General features: G+C 45.5%; 2 protein-coding genes across 2 annotated transcripts in view; one reads left to right on the top strand and one right to left on the bottom strand.

The window, feature by feature from the left end:
* Positions 1 to 21100, top strand: part of Asic2 (acid sensing ion channel subunit 2) — a 1263387-nt gene that overhangs the window by 655030 nt on the left and 587257 nt on the right. The window lies entirely within an intron of this gene.
* LOC123463405 (trafficking protein particle complex subunit 6B-like) lies at positions 3035 to 3564 on the bottom strand. Its single transcript, XM_045158534.1, has one exon. The coding sequence runs from the start codon at positions 3548 to 3550 to the stop codon at positions 3113 to 3115; it is 438 nt and encodes a 145-aa protein (XP_045014469.1). The 5' UTR covers positions 3551 to 3564; the 3' UTR covers positions 3035 to 3112.

The raw sequence follows: 21100 nt of genomic DNA, 5'->3' as shown, positions 1-21100 counted from the left end.
TGCCTGTGAGCCTAAGGGCCCAGATTTGATTCTCTAGGACCAGATGCACAAGGTGGTACATGTGTCTAGAGTTTGTTTATAGTGGCTGGAGGCTCTGGTGCACTCATTCTCTCCCCCCCCTCTTTCTCTCTCTCTCTCTCTCTCTCTCTCTCTCTCTCTCTCTCTCTCTCTCTCTCACACACACACACACACACACATAAATAAATAAATAAATAAATAAATAAATAAATAAATAACAAAAAGAAAAGAAAGCAACTGATGTATTCTCCATATGTACTAATAAGAAAAAAAATCACCTTACCTCTCAAAGAATATTTCCTGGACACAAACATTCCAGGGCAGTCTCCACTCCCAAGATCTCTCTTAAGAAGGGGAGTATTTGTTTGGAATATGTAATGGGTATGGTACTATTTGGTACATGGTATAGTCCAAGGAAATATATATTTGGTTTCTTGAGATAGGGTCTCACTCTAGTCCAGGCTGACCTAGAATTCACCATGTAGTCTCAGGGTAGCCTTGAACTCTCAGCAATTCTCCTACCTTTGCCTCCCAAGTGCTGGGATTAAAGGTATGCGCCACCATGTCCAGCTGATTAATTCTTTTATTAAAGAGACTTTTAAAATATTTTATTTATTATTTATTTGCAAGCAGAGAAAGGGGGAGGAAGAGCAAATGAGAGAGAAAACACCACATCCTCCTGCTACTGCAGACAAACTCCAGATGCATGCACCACTTTGTATATCTGGCTTTATGTGGGTATTGGTGATTTGAACATGAGCTCTCAGGTCTTGCAAGCAAGCACCTTTAGCCACTGAGCCATCTATCTAGCCCCAAACAAACTCATTCTTTTTTTTTTTTTAAGGGTAAAGGGTTATGATTTATTGAGAAAATTCCCCAAAGCCAAAAGAAGGGGAGACTGAGAAAATTTTCCTCACAGAGGGAAGGAGAGGAAAGAAGAGAGGAGAGGAGAGGAGAGGAGAGGAGAGGAGAGGAGAGGAGAGGAGAGGGGAGGGGAGGGGAGGGGAGGGGAGGGGAGGGGAGGGGAGGGGAGGGGAGGAGAGGAGAGGAGAGGAGAGGAGAGGAGAGGAGAGGAGAGGAGAGGAGAGGAGAGGAGAGGAGAGGAGAGGAGAGGAGAGGAGAGCAGTGGTTTAAGGCCCATGCATATGAATCAGACATCCAATTAGAATGAGCCTTAGCACCAGGTTCAGGTATGTAGCGAGGAACCTGATTGTTTGGTGGGCCCTGGAGGAACAATCATTCAAGAAGGGCCCACCTAGGATGCTAAGCTGAGGAATAGGAAACTTGCTTTTCCCAAACAAGTAGACTCATTCTTCAGAGGAACTTTGGTGTTTGTTATCAACACGATGATACAGATTTCTCTTATTTCATCAGGAGTTGTACTGCTCCCTCCAAATTGAAGAACAGGTGCTCACCATCCAAGCCCATTTGTCTAGTTAGCAGCAGACATAAATGTGAGTAGAGAGAGCCTGGGGAGAGCTCCAGGTAAAACTTAGGCAGTTGTCAGTGGGATAACCAAGGACCATTCTGCTATCCCATGCTCACAACCTTTAGACAGAGGTAACTATCATGAAGCGTTGAAGGGATGCACAGGAGATAAGTGTTTGAGGTGCAGACAGTAGAGACAGGCAGACCAGAATCTGATCAGGTTTAAACCCACCACTTTCTGTTAATTTTCTCTATCTGACATGTGGGAGGCTCCTTCCCTTTGATCTATGGTCTTGATGGCGGCTAGTACATTTCAGATATATTTCTGTCTTAAAAGTCCCATGTATATACAATGTATAAATGAAATTCTTATATAAGCATAAATGTTCTCTCAAAAGAAATAAATTAGAGGGGCTGGATAGATGGGTTAGCAGTTAAGCATTTGCCTGTGAAGCCTAATGACCCCAGTTCAAGGCTCAATTCCCCAGTACCCACGTAAGCCAGATGCACAAGGTGGCGCATATATCTAGATTTTGCAATGGCTGAAGGCCCTGACGTGCCCGTTCTCTCTCTCTCTCTCTGTGTCTTTCTGTCTGTCACTCTCAAATAAATAAATTTAAAATAAGCAAAAAAAAAAAAAACACTTTTAAAAAGAAAAATTATAAGCAACACAATGAAATTAAGCTTACTCAGGCTGGAGAAATGGCTTAGTGGTTGAGGTGCTTGCCTGCAAACCTAAAGACCCAGCTTCAATTCCCCAGGACCCATGTAAGCCAGATGGACAAGGTGGCACATGCTTCTGCAGTTTGTTTGTAGTAACTGGAGGCCCCCTGGCATGCCCACTCATTCATTTTCTCTCTCTCAAATAATTTTTTTTTTTAAAAAAAGCTAACTTAAGCATATTGGCTTTTTACCCCCAAGATAGGGTCTCATTCTAGCCCAGGCTGACTTGGAATTCACTATGTAGTCTCTGGGAGGCCTCAAACTCATGGCAATCCTTGGCATCTTGAGTGGTGAGATTAAAAATGTGTACCACCACACCTAGCTTGGCTTGCTTTTTAAAAATCACTTAAACAGGGCTACAGAAATGGCTCAGTGTTCAAAGGTGCTTGCTTACAAAGTCTTATGGCTCAGGTTCCATTTCCCCAGTACCCAGGTAAAATCAAATGCAAAAAGTTGTTCATACATTTGTAGTTCATTTGCAGTAGCAAGAAGCACTGGTGTGCCCCATTCTCTCTGACTTTCTGCCTCTCTGTATGTCTCTCTGCTTGCAAATAAATAAAAAATATTTAAAAAAATAAAAGTCAAGCTAATGCATCTTGGTCATCCTTACACAAATGATTCTGATTGGTGTACATCTTTCTTTTTGCTAATTCAACAAATCCTGAGTTGTACTTCTCAGTCCATGATTAAATAAATATCACTCTAAGGAAACAAAAATGTTTAAAACAGTCTTAGATCTTGGTGTCATTTTGAAGTTGCAGCAAAGTTTATGTCATGGTATAGTGGCCCTTTATCTTCTTTGACTTAGTCTGGGTTAAACAAATAAGAAGCAACCTTGCTTCTGAACAAATCAGCAACAATGTAATTAAATCATTACTTGAAACACTTTATATAGGAATAATTTATCTCTTTACACTGTGGAAGCCTTGAATTTCAGTATCTTCTATAGCTTCTGTATCATCACCTGAAATTTGCATGCTGGCATTGAAGACACTTCAGCTGTTACAATACGTTTTATCCCCAAATTTGACAAGCCATCTCTGATTAGGCCACATGTAAATGCTAGATACTTTGATGCATGTTCTAAATACTGTTTTCCTGAAGACATCTGAGTAAGTAGTCGAAATTTGTTGTCCTGAAGTACATAGATGCCCTGATGGTCTGTCCTTAGATTGTCAATTTGTTTCTTGAATACTGTAGTCCAAAAATCTTTGCATATGAACTTCATGATGTCTAACTCATCCTTGAACCTTGCCGTATCTTTTGTAAACCTTTCTATCAATCCTTGTCCCACTCGAAATCCCATGTTTTCCAGCTTAGTAATGCATCGACCATTTTCCACCTCACCCTGCTCCGCGGACTTGTACACTCCTGACACCATCTCGTTGTGGAGAAGCAAAAGCAAGCCTCCTCGGCCATTCTCGGCTTATTCCTGCAAGCTCCGGGAGGGTGGGGAGCGCTGGGCCGCCGCCCTGCCCTCGTTGCACCGCGGCAGGGATGGAGCCCGTTCCCAGGGCCACCGAGCCCGAGGGCCCAGCGAGGGCGCTGACGGCCCCGGGCGCAGTATTGCCCCTTAATTTTTGAGGCAGGGTTTCACATTGAACCTACAGGTCATAGATAGACTAGCCAACCAGTAAGGATTCTCCTGCCTTTGCCTTCCCAGGGAGGAAGTCCGGGCACCTTCCGCCATGCCTGGCATTTTAATGTAGGCACTGAGGATCTGAACTCAAGTCCTTAGGCTTGTATGACAAGCACTTTACCCACTGAGCCTCTCCTCAGCACATAAGAACTTTTGATGAGTCATTGTCCCTAAAAGTTTTACCAGACAAAACAGATGAACGCCTCGCACTGGTTGATCTGCAGCAGGCTACTATCAGAGGGGTTCCACGACGGGCAAGAAGGAAGGAACAGGAGCAGCTAAAATAGACGCAGCACTTCCCACGACTGCCTCACTTGCCCTCACAACCCACTCCACCACCCCTCACCATGCGTAGAAGGTTCTGTCCATCCTTTTACAAAATGGGAAATTGCAGGTCAGATAAGTAAGTACAGGTTAGGGCTGGAACTCGCATACATCCTAGAACACCAAGTCAAGGGGGTTGCTCTCACATTGTACATGATTTCAGGAAAGAAAAGTCAGTGTGGGGTGCTGGTGCTGCTCCCTTTGACCTACCTCTCTACCTCCAGCAGCATTCAGTCCACCCTAATACATAGGCTACTCCCCGCCCCGGTACACTAGCCACCACCCCCCCCAGCCTGGCAGGAGGCAAAGCTTCCCAATGCTCTGTAATAACAGGCTTTGGAAATTGGGTTACAAGGAAAACCATCTCTCATTTCCTCTTGTAAGAGAAAAGCTGCTCAACAGAGGCCTTTTCTCTCTCAGAGCCCCTCCAGGTTTGTTAACGCTCCGAAAACACCGCTTATAAAATAGCACTTGAAGCGGGCAGTGGCAGTGGTCAGGAAGCTGTGGAGGATGGGATTTTAATGTGGTCCACGCTGTGAGCCTATCCTGGCGGTTTGCGGAGCCTTGTTCTCAGGCCCTCAATTATCTGGTCTCTCAATCTTCCTCCATCAGCCAAGGCGGCACATCTCATTTCTCAGACTGGCCCCGGGCTCCTTGGTGATAACTTTCATTTTCTGGGCACAGTTGGGCAGCAGGATGCTGACGATGGGAAGGGGCATGCAAGAATGCTGTGGCTGCTTTCCCCTGGCTGAGGTAAAAGAAGCATTGCACCATCCATCAAAGGGACACTCATGTCTGTGACATCTTAGAGCAAAGGTCTATAAGAGGCGCACTGAGTAACTGGCAAGAGCTGAGGGCTAGAGGTGGAGGAGGTCTCTAATCTTATTGTTTCCCAGGAGAAGAGCAATTTTTCTGGGATGGACCATCATGCTGTGTGCATATGAGTAGGAAGTGGTCCTGAGGTCTGGAGAAGAGAATCTTAATAGCTATTGATGGGTGACTGATTACATCAGTGACCTCAGAGTTAACGTAACAAAGGTAACAGTTTTCCCTAAACATCAGGACATCTGGCTAAAGCCTCTGTCTGTCCTTTGACCCATGGTTGCTAGTAGGATCTTTCTGGAAAAGAAATCTGATCATGATATTCCTTGGCTCAAATGTGTTCCTCAGATAACATTTTGTAGAGCTAGACCAGGGTTCGCCCTGATAGCAAAATCTCCAACCTAGTGTTAATGGCAATTATTATTATTTTTTATTTATTTTATTTATTTATTTGAGAGAGAAAGAGGCTGATAGAGAGAGATTGGGTATGCCAGGGCATCTAGCCACTATAAACGAACTCCAGATGCACGTGCCACCTTGTATATCTATCTGGCTTACATGGGTCCTGGGGAATTGAACGTCGGTCCTTTGGCTTTGCAGACAATTGCCTAAACTGTTAAGCCACTCCCTCTAATAGCAATTAATTTGTGCAATGGGTTTACACGAATGTTTTACTGCTTCATTTTTTTTTAATATTTTTTGTTCATTTTTTATTTATTTATTTGAGAGTGACAGACACAGAGAGAAAGACAGATAGAGGGAGAGAGAGAGAATGGGCACGCAAGGGCTTCCAGCCACTGTAAACGAACTCCAGACGCGTGTGCCCCCTTGTGCATCTGGCTAACGTGGGCCCTGGGGAACTGAGCCTCAAACCGGGGTCCTTAGGCTTCACAGGCAAGCGCTTAACCGCTAAGCCATCTCTCCAGCCCTGCTTCATTTTTTGGTATTCAAGTTTTCTGCACTGAAGTTAAGATATGTATAGTTATTGTTTCATTTTCTAGTCATAAAATATCATCTAGAAACAATTTGAAGAAAATTTCCTGCATGTAATGAAGTCCAAACTCCTTATCTTTGTGTTAAATTCACAGAGACTTTAATCTGTCTTTTACCTCTGTTGTCTTTCAATAATTTATAGGCTAAACTGCATGTGCCAGGCTTTGATCTGATTTTTGGTCATCTTTTCTTTATGCATGTGTATATGTGTGTTGCTGGCGCACACACATGCCAGTGTGTGTGTGTGTGTGTGTGTGTGTGTGTGTGTGTGTGTGTGTGTGTGAAGCCACCTCAGGTGCCATCCCTGGGACACTGTCCACCTCCTCCAATGGGGACTCCCATTGGCCTGGAGCTTACTGATTAGGCTATACCGGCTGGCTGGCAGGTCCCAGGGATCTGCCTTTGCCTCCTGAACACTGAGATTACAAGTGCATGCCACTAGGCTCAGCAGTTTGATCTGGGCACTGGTGATGGAACTCAGGTCTTCATGCTATCTCCTATCTTTTAATTCTCTTGTTTCACTGTGGTTCATGCTAGTCTGTGTGTGTGAGATGCAGAGGCTTCATGTAGGCTGGTCTAACTTGACCAAAAATGTGTCCTCTTTTCTATCATGACCACCACTGTCTCTATGGCCTGTACCCCTATAGTCACAATATCTTTATTTTCCCTTAGAAGTCCTAGCCACTCCGAGACCCACTGCAAATTCACCTCTTCTTCTAGAAACTCCGATCCCTTATTAGGCAGTTACTGCTTCTTCCTCCACTCGGCTCACTGCCCTTGCTAATACCCTCCCCTCCATCCCACCAGACTATGAAAGATACAATCATGCCTTCCCTAAGCCCAGCGGTAGCCAGTTATGTGATAAGGGCTGCACTCAACCCAGCCTGTCTGGCTTGAGAACACTCTGCTACTTAGCTAATACACACCAGATCTTGACATCATTGCTGAGCTCCCCACAGTGTGAATAAGAATTGGCCCATGGTTTGGCTGTGAAGAGACCCTGGACTGAGGCATCTGTCATGATTGGGTTTATACATCCTGGCTCTGCTTCCCAGGACATCCTTTCCCAGTCACTTGTAGTCCTGCAGAGCCCAGCGGCATTCGTGGGACTGACCATAACAACGAGTGTGTCTGCAGCGCAAACAGGAAATACTGTTTCACAAGCTTGCTTTAGGAGAGTAGTGAGAAATCCTTGTAGGATCTGGACTCGTCCATAAACTACTGCATCTGTAGCAGATGCACAAATGAAGCAGAAGGATGCATTGTGATGAGCCGGAGCTCTGGCTCCAGGTGACTGCCAACTCTGCCAGGCCGCACTGTGCCCCACAGTGGGCCCAATTTATCTCAGCCCTCATCACCATCTCTGAAATTTGAAGTTCTGCTCTCCTGGGATGAGCAGTGGCATAAAAAAAAAAAAAAAGTAAAAAAAATCTAACAATAGAGTCCAAGAAAGCGTTTGGCACACTCCGGGGCACAGCTGGTTCAGGCCACTGGCTCGGGGCTCTCAGTGTCCCGGGAGGGGGAGATGATTCACACAGGGCAGGGAGGCGATGCCTCTGATTCCCATCCAAGTCACTGAGGAGGAGGAACTAGAAGTGACCAATTGCCAAGGAGGGGAGAGGAAGAAATGTGGGCGTGTGACCACATCCTCTGGGAAGAGTTAGAACCTGGGTGTCATTTGACAGATGTCTCCATGGAAGACAAGCAGAGAATTATGGACTCAGACCCCCAAGAAAAGTACTTTCACAGTACCGAGGAGCTGGGGTCTTCAAAAATGGGTGCGCTCACCCAGGAGCCATCGGCATCATCTGTCAACTATGCTCTAGGCTGCTGTGTAAACTGAAGAAAGGGTCTGGCTCTGGCTAGAACCTCCAGGAAGCAGGCTGGTGAAACAAGCAGCAAAATCACAAGGTGGATTAGTCTTTAAAAATCTCTCATGAGAGGGTGGAGAGATGGCTTAGTGGTTAAGGCACTTGCCTGCAAAGCCAAAGGACTCCGGTTCGACTCTCCAGGACCCACATAAGACAGCTTCACAAGGGGGAACACGCATCTGGAGTTCATTTGCAGTGGCTGGAGGCCCTGGCACCCCCCTCATAAATAAATAAATAAGTAAATAAATAAAGATATCAGAAAATTACAAATGTAAAATAAAATTTTTCACGAGTATCCTGGTGCTCGAGAGCTCTAGAATTGTGGACATGGTTGGACTACACTCAAAACAAACACTTCCTGAAGGGCCAGTCTGAATGAGTCTTATGCAGCACACAAGTCAAGAGGGCCTGAGAAGAGGAACTGCATGCTGCCTTTCATCGCCCCCGTGTCTCTCTTGAGTCTGCACGACCCAGGCATCCTTAAGGGGCTGGGGAGATGGCTCAGCCTGTAAAGGACTTGCCGCACGTGCACAAGGACGTGAGTTCGGACTCTGAGCAGCCACATGCAATGTGCGTGCTCAGCACCGAGGAGGTGGAAACAGGAGGATCCCTGGGGCTTGATGGCCAACTAGTCTAACCACGTTGGTGAGCTCTGGGTTCAGGGATAGAGCCCATCTCAAAAAATAAATAATAATAATAAGCCTGGTGTGGTGGCACACACCTTTATTTCCAGCACTCAGGAGGCAAAGGTAAGAGGATGGCCGCAATTTCGAAACTGCATAGTGAATTCCAGGTTAGGCTGGGCTAGAGTGAGACCCTACATCAAAAATAAATAAATAAAATAAATAAATAAGAGGATAGCAATTGAGAAAGATAGCTGATGTCAGCCTCTGGCCTCCACATGCATGTATACACCCCCCATACATACACATGTGCCCACATGCTTACAAACATGTATGCATACACCCCACAGATAGACATGCAAAACAAATCCTCAAACATTAGAGCTGGGAGGACCTCAGAGAGAGATCTTGTTTCACTCTCATTTCTACTCATTCAGTCATCAAAGAGTATATGATACGTGCTATTCTAGGAGCCAGGCTGCAAAACCAGGGAAGCACAGTTCCAGCTCTCATAGTGTGTGAGAAACGGACAAGAAACAAGTGAACGAATAAGTACTTAAGAGAATTCCAGGGGCTGGGGAGATGGCTCAGTAGATAAAGGCACTTGTTTGTAAAGCCTGCTGGTCTGGGGTTCAATTCCCTAGCACCCACATAAAACCAGTTACAAAATGTGGTTCAATCATCCAGGATTTGCTGGTAGTGGTAAAAGAGACCCTGGTGCAAACACACACACACACACACACACACACACACACACACACACACATACACACAATATTAACAACAAAAAAAGAGAATCCACAGGGCTATATCTTTCTATAAAAGGAAAAGCTATGACATGATGGAGAGGGAAGAGGTAACATTAGGTTGGATGGCCAGGCAAGGGATCTGAGAAGTCATTTGAATGGAAGTATCAGGTGGAGAGGATGACATGTGTAATGGACAGTGGTGGCCACAAACTTGATTTGCTCAATCTGTAAGCAGAGGGTTCTAAGCATGGCTGGAACAGCATGAGCAAGGAAGACAGATCTTAGCAAGGTAACCCAGGGCCGGGTTATGACTAAGCAGACAGAAGGGGGTTGGAGGTGATGGAATGTCAAGGCCAGTCATGAGCAGTCTGAAGCAGAAGAGACACAGTCAGCTGAGAAGAAGGTGGGAGAGGGCCATCCGGGCCAGAGACTCCCAGTCCCACCCTCTGCTGGGTCCCTTGCACACCGTGTGCGCAACACAGGGAAACCTCCCTCCCTGGCCCCCTTCTGACTTCCATTCCAGCTTCCTACAAGTGCAGAACGAAGGGCTTCATCCTTATGTCTAATTAAACACTGAGCTGCACACACAGAGATGTACTATTGCACAGAACAGCGTCTCCGGAGCACATCTTTAGCATTAAAAGGAAACGGAACATGATGATTAGTAACCAATTAATGTGCATTTCAACAAACTATATTTTAATTATTCTGTCATAGGTTGTCTGCCTGTGAAATATTCCATGTTAATTAAATCCTCTTAGTAATCCAATGAAAGAGTCTCTTTTCCTGGATGTGGTCATGAAGGGAGGGCAATGGCAGACTTACTGCTCATGTTATTTGAGTTAATGGCGTGGATCCTGCTTTAAGCTTTCCAATGTTTATTGATCTCCTGATGCTTCCTCAACATTTTGTTTTCAGAAAACAAAACATTTTAAAAAAATTTTATTAGCATTTTCCATGATTATAAAAAAAATCCCATGTTAATCCCCTTCCTCCCCCGACACTCAACATTTTTTATATATAATTATCACACAGTTGTCCTGTGATGTCCAGGCTACTGCAGTCTGACAAGGCCGGGGCCCAGGAACTTTGCTGGGAATACTTGAGCCGTAGCTCATGCCTCTCTGTGATGGCTCGTGCATTCCAGAGACGCAGATGCATCGCCCTGCCCTCTGTCAGCCACCCTCGGGAACTTGTCCCAAACTCTTCCTCATGCTCCATCATGCCTTGAGCAGCTATTCTGTGCAGGGGCCACAGCAAGGACCGAGGCACTGGGAACAAGGTGAGTGAGGCCTTGATATAGCACCATGTCCTCTGATGCAAGGAGGCTGGGGTTCTCGGGCAGAAGGACCATGGGCACAGTGAACCCTGGGCTGCCACCAGGGGCAATTAATCAGCGCAAAGAGGGTGATGAGCATCAGCCAGGAAGAGACCACAGCCCATATTGCCACGTGTATTACCACAAGAAGCAGGGAGAAGGAGCTGTAAGAGCCTACCAGATAGAGCAGCTCTCAATGGTTGAATGGCAGCGGACAGGAGGGCCTGGAGGAGATGCGGACTCTGTCTGTGGGGGGTGGTCCAGTATGATTAGACATTGGAAGAGTACAGGGGATTCCAAAGCTGGGCCTAGACCAGGGGGCAACATAGCCAGCAACTGAGCCATCAATGGACCTAGGCTCATAGCACTCAAAGATTTGGGTAATGTCATAAAGAACTGATTAAACTCTTGTAATATATAATGAATCATGGAAATCTTTTCACTTTCAAACACAATGAAGCTGATATTTGATTATCTAACAGGAAGTGGGTATACTTGATTGACAGGGCTTCTTTGGCCTACCCTCCATGGTCACTAAGCACACCCAGATCTTCCCATGTCATAGCTCTTCTGTCTCCAAAGACAGTGCTTCTCAAAGGCTGGCCCCATCCAGTGCTGCTGGTGTCACTCTGGAACTCGGTACAAATACACATGCTCAGGCTCTTCTCCAGTATGACACAATTAATTAATTAATTAATATCATGACATCAAAATAAAAGAGAGGCTGATTGAGATGGGGAGAAGATATGATGTAGAGTGGAGTTTCAAAGGGGAAAGTGGGAGGAGGGAGGGAATTACCATGGGGTATTATTTACAATTATGGAAGTTGTCAATAAAAAATTATATAGATATATACATATTTTTTAATTATTTATTTATTTATTTGAGAGCGACAGACACAGAGAGAAAGACAGATAGAGGGAGAGAGAGAGAATGGGCGCGCCAGGGCTTCCAGCCTCTGCAAACGAACTCCAGACGCGTGCGCCCCCTTGTGCATCTGGCTAACGTGGGACCTGGGGAACCGAGCCTCGAACCGGGGTCCTTAGGCTTCACAGGCAAGCGCTTAACCGCTAAGCCATCTCTCCAGCCCAATATATACATTTTAAAAAAGCACTAGGGGTTGAGCCCAGAAATCTGTGTTAACACAAACTCTCAAGTGACTGGGATGCATATTCAAGATTGAGAGCCTCAAGCTGGAGAGATGTCTTAGTGGTTAAGGGGCTGGAGAGACAGCTTAGCAGGTAAGGCACTTGCCCATGAAGCCTAAGGACCCATGTTCAACTCCTCAGATCCCACACAAGCCAGATGCTCAAGGTGATGCTTGTGCAAGGTCTCACATGTGCACAAGGTGGCACACATGTTTGGAGTTAGATTACAGTGGCTGGAGGCCCTGGCATGCCAATTCTCTCTCCCTCTGTCTCTGTCATCTATCTATCTATCTATCTATCTATCTATCTATCTATCTATCTATCTATCTATCATCTATCTCTTTCTCTGATTAGAAAAAAAAGTCCAGTCTGTTGGGCTTGCCTCAAAAAACAAGAAAAGATTGAGACACTCTTGTCCCAGCTCCTGTTGTCAGCAAAGGAAGGACTGCATGGAGAGCTACTTGCAGATTAAAGGCCCTGACCCCAGTGGGTGGGCCACACACACCACTTCTACTGAGAGCTAGTCACACAGCCAAGGTCAGTTTCAAGAAAACCGAAAGTGAGTCTTATGCTGGCCAGCTGCTTCCTCACTCTATGTGCATCGTACAAGGACACAGGGACACTCATACCAGCTCCCTTAGGATTTTCTATGCGGGAAAAGGGGCCCCCCTATGTGCCTGAAGGCTCTCACTGGTTTTGACCCTTAAAGAAACTCAACTCACTTCGGTTCTATTAGGGGTCTAAGGTTACAGAAGTGGTAAGACGGAGCCACAGTTTGACCCCATGACTGACCAACATTGAGTTCTAGGTCTGCTTTATCATATCCAGATGCCTCTAACAGGCGAACGTGAAATTGTGCAATTGGGTTTAATTCTTGAGATAGATCTGCGGAGCCTTCCTACCCTCCCGCCCCCCCCCCCCCATCACATAGAAAAGATAGCATGGCCAAAGGCACAAGGAGGGGGTGAGAAGATGAAAGATGGAGTAGGATCCATGAGAGCAAAGAACATTAAGAAAAAGTCAGGCGAATGGATGTGTGTTCTTGTGTGTGTGTGTGCACATAGCTGTGTGAGTAGTTACAGGCTGTTTGGGAAGAAGAGAAGACATTGCTCGTTTATGCACGATGTTACTATGACCAGAATGCATTAACAGGAAGAGAGAAGACAAGAATTTCTGGACAAGCATGAACAAGACACCATAATAGAAAAATAAAAAAAAAAAATCTCAAGGTAGAATGCCCAAAGTCTGTTTGGAAAGCATCAAATAACTGGATGAACCTGGGGTGGGAAAAGGTAACAATGACACTGAAGTGATAGGCAGGATCCAGAAGACAGAGGAAATGGGATGTCAGGCTAAGGAGTTTGTCCTTTATTTCTTCCAGTAATGAGGATCCAGGGAGAAGTTTTGAGAAGGAGACTGACAAGCTCAGATTTGTATAGTAGAAAGATTACTCTGAGGGTAATGAATAGAATCGACTGATGGAGAAGAAATTTCTAGAATGCAAGTAGATAAGTGAAGAGATATTTGCAATAGCTTCTGAGAGATAAAACGGGGCGCTGAATGAAAGGAACAGAAATGGGCAAGAAAAAGATAGTCAGTGATTGGCGGTGTTGTGGTGGAAGGAGGTGTTGAAGATTAAATGAATGTTTCCATTGTCTGTGTCAGTGAACTGAGGGGGCATTAAAATAGAGCTGAGCAGAAACCCATGTTTTAAGGTAACATAAGCACCAATCATTCCCGCTGTAATGTTCCTGGGGTCAGGCTATCTGCTACAAGTGAAGGGCTTCTCCAGTCACAGTTAGGCAACAAGTCATGACATACTTTGATGCTGTAGTCAGTTTCCATGTTTCTGAGATAAACTACCAAGCAGCCACAGTTTTGTGGGAGGATGGGATTTGTTTCAAGCTTACAGATCCAGGGGGATGTTCTGTGAGAGGCAGCAGAAGCTCTTTTTATACATCCAAGACGAGAGAAACAACCAAACAGCCAGCAAACACTAACAGCAGCAAGCAGGACCCCTGCCAGAGCTCAGACTTCCCTGTATACCTTTGAGCTGGAATTCAGATCTGTCACCAGTAACACCTTCTCCCACCATGCACCTGGAGACCTGAGTTACAAACTTTAACAAAACACCTGAGTCTATGGGGGACATAACATTGAAACTAACACGACTGGTCCAGCATGCACATGAGCGAGCTGAGGCCATCTTGGTTCTGTCACCAAACCCTCAAGTAATCTGCACTGCTTGACCCAACATCCACCAAAGGCAGGAGAGACGATACCCAAAAATGAGCTGAGTGACATTTCAAGGTGGGGCTGGCATCTCTACTAGACAGGCTATCTTTTCGTGTTTCATGCATCAATTTGAAAAGCATGACTTTGACCAGAGGCTGCTTTACTGCTGGCACACATAATCTAACTGACTGGGGAGGGGAGCGTAAACCAGGAGTGGGTTAAAGTAAGAAAGAGGCCAACATTGACGTCTGCTTGAAGGGAAACCCCAGGAAGAGGAACAGAGCAACTGTCTTTTAAACCTGACTCAACAGGTTGCTGAGATTGTGTGTGGACAAAACACACCCTGAAGGGCTCTCCCGCACAAGATGCAAGGGACTCTAAAGTGGTTATGCAGGTTAGGGAGACAGCTCGGTCACTTAAACACTTGCTTCACAAACCTAGGAACAGAAATTGGATCTCCAGTGTCCCTGCGAATGCCGAATGTAGTGGTGAGCACTTGCTGTCCCAGCGATGGGGAGAGGGAGACAAATGGATCTGTAGAGCCTGCTGGCCAGCCAGTCCAGCCTGATGCATGAACTCCAGGATGATGAGAGACTCTGTCTCCAAAAAGGGATGGGCCAGGCACGGTGGCGCACACCTTTAATCTCACCACTCGGGAGACAGAGGTAGGATCGCTGTGAGTTCAAAACCACCCTGAGACTATATAGTGAATTCCAGGTCAGCCTGGGCTAGAGTGAGACCCTACCTCGAAAAAAAAAAAAGAAATGGATATATTCAGTCTGATCAATTTGTTTTCACTTTTTGCTTCAATTTTGTGTATGTACAAGAATGATACAGAAGCTATTTTAGTATTATTATTTTTTTCTAAGTGATAATAAAGCGCTGTATAACTGCTTGCCAATATTCTTTCTGTCTTAATAGAATGTATGTCTTAAAATTGATGGCATCTTAAATTCAATAAAGTATGGTATGTTTCTTATTCTCAACTTCCCTCCTCGGAGCAGCTCAGAATACATAAACTTTTTAAGTGTAACTGAAATTTATTTTTTCATACAATGCTGGTGGAAACTCAAAAAGACATGTTTAATCAATGGACTCTGTAGATTCCTTATAAAGCTAAACATACTCCTCACTGGAGACTTGGACATTCTCAGTTCATGGAGATTTGCCTAAGAAATATGAAGATATGTCTTAAGCAAAGACTTGTACATAAATGTTTACAACCTCTCTCTTTGTAATAGCTTTTCTCTGGACACAATACAACTTGCCACCGAGGGTTGGCGGGAGTGGGTGAGTGTGGTACCACGCAGTGCATACTGCTCATCCAACAGCACACACACTAATGACACAGGCGCAGCATGGATGTGCCTGAAAGATATTCTGACTAGAGGAGTTAGTTACAAGAGATGACAAAATGCACCATCCCATCTACATGAACTCTTGACACAGAGCATAAACTAGTCCTTCTGAGAGCTGGGATTATAACTGGGGAAAGGCAGATTGACTGCAAAGGGCCCAGAGAGACCTCAGACAGAGGGCAATTCTATGGTTGGATTATTTGGATTATTATCTGTTATAGAAAACATTTGCAAAACTCATTGAAATTTATACTTAAAAAGTACCAGCTCAGGGTGGGGAGATGGCACAGTGGATAAAGCGCTCAAGCTTGAGTACTAGAGTTTGATTCCTGGATCCCACGTAAATGTCTGGAAGCCTCAGTGGGCTTCTGTAATCCCAGCACATTGCCACTGATGGTGGGATGTGAGGTAGAGACAGGACAATTTCTACAACAGACAGACTAGAGAGAAACTGTGCCTCCAATGAGGGGGAAGGCAAGGACTGACCCTAAAGTTGTCCTCTGATGTGTGAGGTGACACATGAATGCCTGTGCTTTCACACACACACAACGCACGTGCATGTGCATGCGCATGCTTGTGTGTGTGTGCATGCACACCAGTAATAAAAATTTTAGCATTCAAATTTTATGCTAAATAAATTATACCTTGATAAACCTGCTTCTAAGATATGACCAAAAGATGAAAACAGACTGCTCAGTAGCTATGTTATGTACAGTTGCCTTGACCTCTCTGGATTGACTCTGGCTTTCCCATACAAGGGTGGAGATAAGAAGAGCCACTGGGTAGAGTTTTGCTGAGAGAACTAAGTGAAGAAACATACGTAAGGTACTCAGAGAGTGCTCAATCATGGTAGCCCGCATGCATCCAGGGACCACGCGCAAGTTTCATTACTGAGGAATCAATCCATCCTTGGGATGACAGAAGTGTATAGGCCAATCAATTGCTTGTGGCTGAAATCATCATTGTGATCCAAATAATGTTGAAATAGAGACTCTAGGGAGATGTAGCCCAAGCCATATACAGTGTGTGCATCAAGCCTTCACTCCATTGCTCACATGATCCATCTCACTCAGAAACTTTCTGGGAAGGGAGAGAGTGCTGGGTAAACATTGCTTTGAGAAGAGACCCCAGCAAAGTCCAATGGGTTGAGCACAGTCCCTGGCCCACCCTGAGGCACAGATGGAGGAAAATTGATTTAAAGTGGCTTTTGCCTTCCATTCATATTTGAATACACACAGCAAAATGAATCAAGGAATTTACAACTCCACATATAGGAGAATGGTCAGAGCTTTTCGTGTGTGGGACCCATGTAGTCTTAGAACCCTGTGAGGTGATTCCCTTGAAAATGATGAGAAAATGCACTGGGAATGGTGAAGGGACTTGTCCAAAGTCACAGCCAGTAACAAGCAGAGGCTGGATTCAAGCTCCCAACATCCTGGTCCACAGGGTCTTAATCATATACATCAGGTTAGGGATGTGAGGGACAGAGAACATGACAGTTGGTATCTAGACCTGGGGTACTATAGGCACGGTGTGCTCAGAAAGGGGTACCTAGGGGAAGGAATGCTTATATTAGAAGCCTTGGGGCAAGTGAATGTTTGGCGGATCTAGGCCCTGGGTGCCACTCTTAGGACCTCGTAGTTTTACTCCCATACAGACAGAATTCTTGACCAACCCTCATGGCTATTCATCTCTTCACAATGGTTCCCAAACAGCAGGAATTGCCAAAGCTTTGCAACAGAGGAATCCTTGACACTATAGTCCTCCCCTTCTTGTAGAGGACCGTGAGCCCCTGTGGCAGTGCCTTGCCATTCTGCGCAGCATGGCCTCGGGTGAGCTCTTGTTTCTGGATACCTCTGTACAATGAATGGGCAGATCTTCCCGCTCCCTGTCTCCTCTCCCACTCCGATGCCTTAATGCAGGAATCTGAGAGCATTGTCTCACATGTCAACATTCAACCATGGAGAAGTGCTGTGGGTTCCTGATGCCCCTTCTTTCAGAAGTCTAGAACCTAGGGACAGGGCTACAAAGGCCTCTTCTCTGATAGCAAACCTAGAACAACATGTAAACAAGACAGGGCACAGAAGGAGATCTGGGAGAATCTTAAATTCTAGAAGTAGAGCACTATATTTTTATAACCTCTAACAAGGTTGGGGTTGGTTAAACCTCATTTCCAGTGTTAAACCTGTAGAGTTAAAGATGGCAAAACCAATTCTCATGCCTTCTATATACTAAAGATAAACAATAATGGGTTGTTGCTGTTTTTACTAAGAAAAGTAATAGACCACCCAGTCAGATCTAGTTTGCAAACCACATTATTATGAGATACAGGCATCTGGGAGAACACAGTGTTTAAGATGATGGAATAAACATTTCAATCTAAATAGTCAAGTCTGTGCATAAAGGTGTACAAGAGGGACTATGTCTCATGCACCAAGGATGGGAGACATCTGAAAAGCACATGAAAATGAAGAGGCAACTCTGCTCCCAGCAACTGAACCCACTGTGTACTGCTGACAGGCATTTCTATAGCATTTTCTCTGCTGGAGGTCTCAGGGAATAATAAAACTGCATACAAGGCCTCAATGAGTGGAGCATCCATTGAGACCCCAAACCTCCCACACCCACACCACACACACACACACACACACACACACACACACACACACACACACACACATACACACAGGGATGTGCTCTTGAGAACCTGTATAAGTCCCTGAGGATGCAAAGGAATGACCAAGTCTCTGTGAGGACAATAACAATGGGTTCTCCCCAACCGATAGCCAATGTAACAAATTGCAAAGTCTCCCTCATGGTTCTCTTGGTTTCAGAGCCTTCTTTGAGCAGGTCCTGGTGCACCAGCTACCCTCCACACCCCTTGTCATTCTCTTCCTCAGTCTGTGCCACTGTCAGTTCTTGGGTGATGCCGTTATGGGTTGAACTGTGCTCTCTGAAATGATGTTCAAATTCTAGACCTTGCTTCCTGTGAATGAGAATTAAGGTGTCAGCAGATGATCAGATAAGAGGAGGTCACCAGTGAAATATGAACGGAGACACAGGTACATATAGAGGAGCGAGCATATGAAGACCCGAGGTTACCAGAAGCCAAGACCCTCCCTCAGAGCCACAGAAGGAATTAACTGAGTTAGCACCTTAATATTTTTTTGTGGTTTTGATTGAGGTAGGGTGCCACTTTAGCCCAGGCTGATCTGGAATTCATTCTGTAGTTTCAGGGTGGCCTTGAACTCATGGCAATCCTTTTACCTCTGCCTCCCAGGTGTTGGGATTAAAGGTGTGCTTCACCACGCCTGGCCTAATGCCTTGATTTTTGATTACCATCTTTCTGACCCAGGATAAAACCTTTCGAGAATTGAACACACTCCATCTGTGGTACTTTGTAACTCACCTAAGTGCTGATCTACTTATCCTTGGCCCTGACACTACTCCGTGGTCAACTCTTCCTGTGCCTACGTGTGATTTTCTCAGAGGCCCCTTGTCACTCACTCCCATGGCACTGTGTGGATGTCATGTTGAACAATGCAGCCCTTGTGTATTTCTCCGTGAATGCCTGTCCCTCTGGAGAGTCTATGAGTTCCTGAAGGTCAGGCCCAGTGCCTGGCATGGGCAGTACTCAGAAGATAACTCCACTAGCCAAGAAGCTGAGCAGCTCCCTGTGGTGATAAAGTAGCAGGGCAACTGTGATCTCCCTTTGCAAGCCACGAAGCCCCAGGCACATGTGAGCTACATAGTTATCATTCGTGTCTATAACACACATGCGTGGTGACCCGCCACTGTGACACTTCTGCAAGATGCTGTCGTTGTGTATGTTTTCTTGGCAGAGAGAAAAGAATTTGCATTTGGAACTGCCTTACTAATACTCCCAGCCTCCCTATCCTCCACTTTGGAAGCCAGCCTGAGAAACCCTGAACAAGGCTTAGAAGCAGTGAGCTATTAGTGTGGAAGGCACTGGAACCATTCTAGGGCAAGAGCAGCAAGAGCCAATGGCAAGGAGCTGCTTTGCCTGGCCCCAGAGAAAGTCCAGAAGGCCTCTCCATCTGGCTGTCCACTTAGAAATTTGACCTCTTTGCAAGCAGAAAGCAAGGAGGGCCCATTAAAATGCAAGGCACCTGCTGGGTGTCTGAGCAGGAATTTGCTCATCAGAAATTAACTTCTTTGGTGGCATCACAGGCTGTATCACCAGGTGACAGGAGTGGGTATGATCAGCAATAGTCAGTTCCTCTCAGGCATGGGGTTCATCAGAAACAGGCATTTTCCTTTGTGTGCTTCAGTCTTCATCTGCAATGGGACCACATCCTCTTCTGTATTTACCCACAGCCTGGTTTGGGAGAGGAGAGTAATGAGTGGGGGAAAAGAAAATAAAAAAAGACTAGATGAGTTTTGTGAGCCAAAAGGTCATTTAGAGATGTAAGACATTGTTGTTCCTTTTCCTAATGAGCATTCATTGCTAGAAACACATTCCATGATTCTGCTTACAAATCTACCTCCAAGTGTCTCTGTCCATGCTTGTCCCCTTCTAAAGAGGACATGGGTCTACCTTGTAGAAAAATTCACCTAGGATTTAATTCAAGCCTACAGGCATGGTTGAGAAACTGTTACATAGATAAATAAAGTCGGGAGATGGACTGTGCTGAGAGCCTGTGTTGAGAACAGCTGATGGCACCTCTAAGGAAGGGCCTTTTGCATATGAAATAAGACAAGGTAGAGGGATAGAGACAGTGCAGGACTGAGTCGCAGGAACTGGGTTCTTATCCAGACATGGAGGGACAGCATGACCTTGGCCAGTTATTCCATCACCCCCAGTCTTGATCTTCTCCTGCATTCTGTAAGTCTCAGCAAATGTGGCCTTTGGGTAAAAGATTCCACTTCAGAGAACTAATCGGTGATCCCATGTTGGACACCATGTCTAAGGAGAACAATCCTTAAATCCTTTCATCAACCACTTCTGCATGAAGGGTTAGTACCTCCTCACTCCCTCTCATTATCCTGTCTGGCTCTGCTCATTGGGTCACACAAGGAGACCTGTACACCAGTGGGCTTTATCACCAAGTTTCTTTTAGATTCAACACCTGTGGTTCCTAGTTCTGAAATGCAATCAGAAAACATCGACAGTAAAAGGTGTTATCATGTCAGGCAGCAAGGTTGGGAGGGCATGGAAATTAGCAGTTACTCAGCACTTATTCAACATTTGCTGCATGCATACTTGGTACAGAAGGCTTTGGTAATCTATCCTTTTAATGCTCACACCAGCCACGGGAGGATATCATTAATCCTTATTCTCAGAAAGAAAAAAAAAAAAGCTGAGGTTGAGAGAGGTTAAGTAACTTTCCAAAAGTCAGGTATCTGACAAGTTATGGACAGGAGCTGAGTCTGTCCCTAATGCCCTAACAAAGGAGCCACAGAAAAGTTATATTCTGCTCCTGTTCCCCCAGCCCCCATGCCCCCCGACCTTTCACTTGGGCCCTTCATTACTGGGTGGTGACTTGATACCCTGTTTTGGCTTTACTTCCAGAACTTTTGTCTTGCCTGTGTTTTACCCTTGGTTCCCCACTGTTCCTAGCGCTTTGGGTATAGTAAACCCATCTATGATCCTGCTAGTCTATGGGCCCCCTGGCTCCTGGGACTTTAGCACATATGATGATCTAGCACCTACTGACATGATCCAGCTACCTTAAGTCATGTCATACTGAAGATCAGGTATGTGTTTGTCCACTTGTACAAAATGTACATCAAGCACTGGCTGCTGGGGCTGGGCCCGGTCCATGGCCTGGAATACAATGAGCAAAGCAGTGTTCCAACCCTCTTGGAGTGCATTCCATAGGAGCTGCCA

The sequence above is a fragment of the Jaculus jaculus genome, chromosome 9 (genome assembly GCF_020740685.1).
Source record: "Jaculus jaculus isolate mJacJac1 chromosome 9, mJacJac1.mat.Y.cur, whole genome shotgun sequence".
Lineage (NCBI taxonomy): Eukaryota > Metazoa > Chordata > Mammalia > Rodentia > Dipodidae > Jaculus > Jaculus jaculus.
Note: the sequence above shows the minus strand (reverse complement) of the source record. Positions and strands in the feature narration are given on the sequence as shown.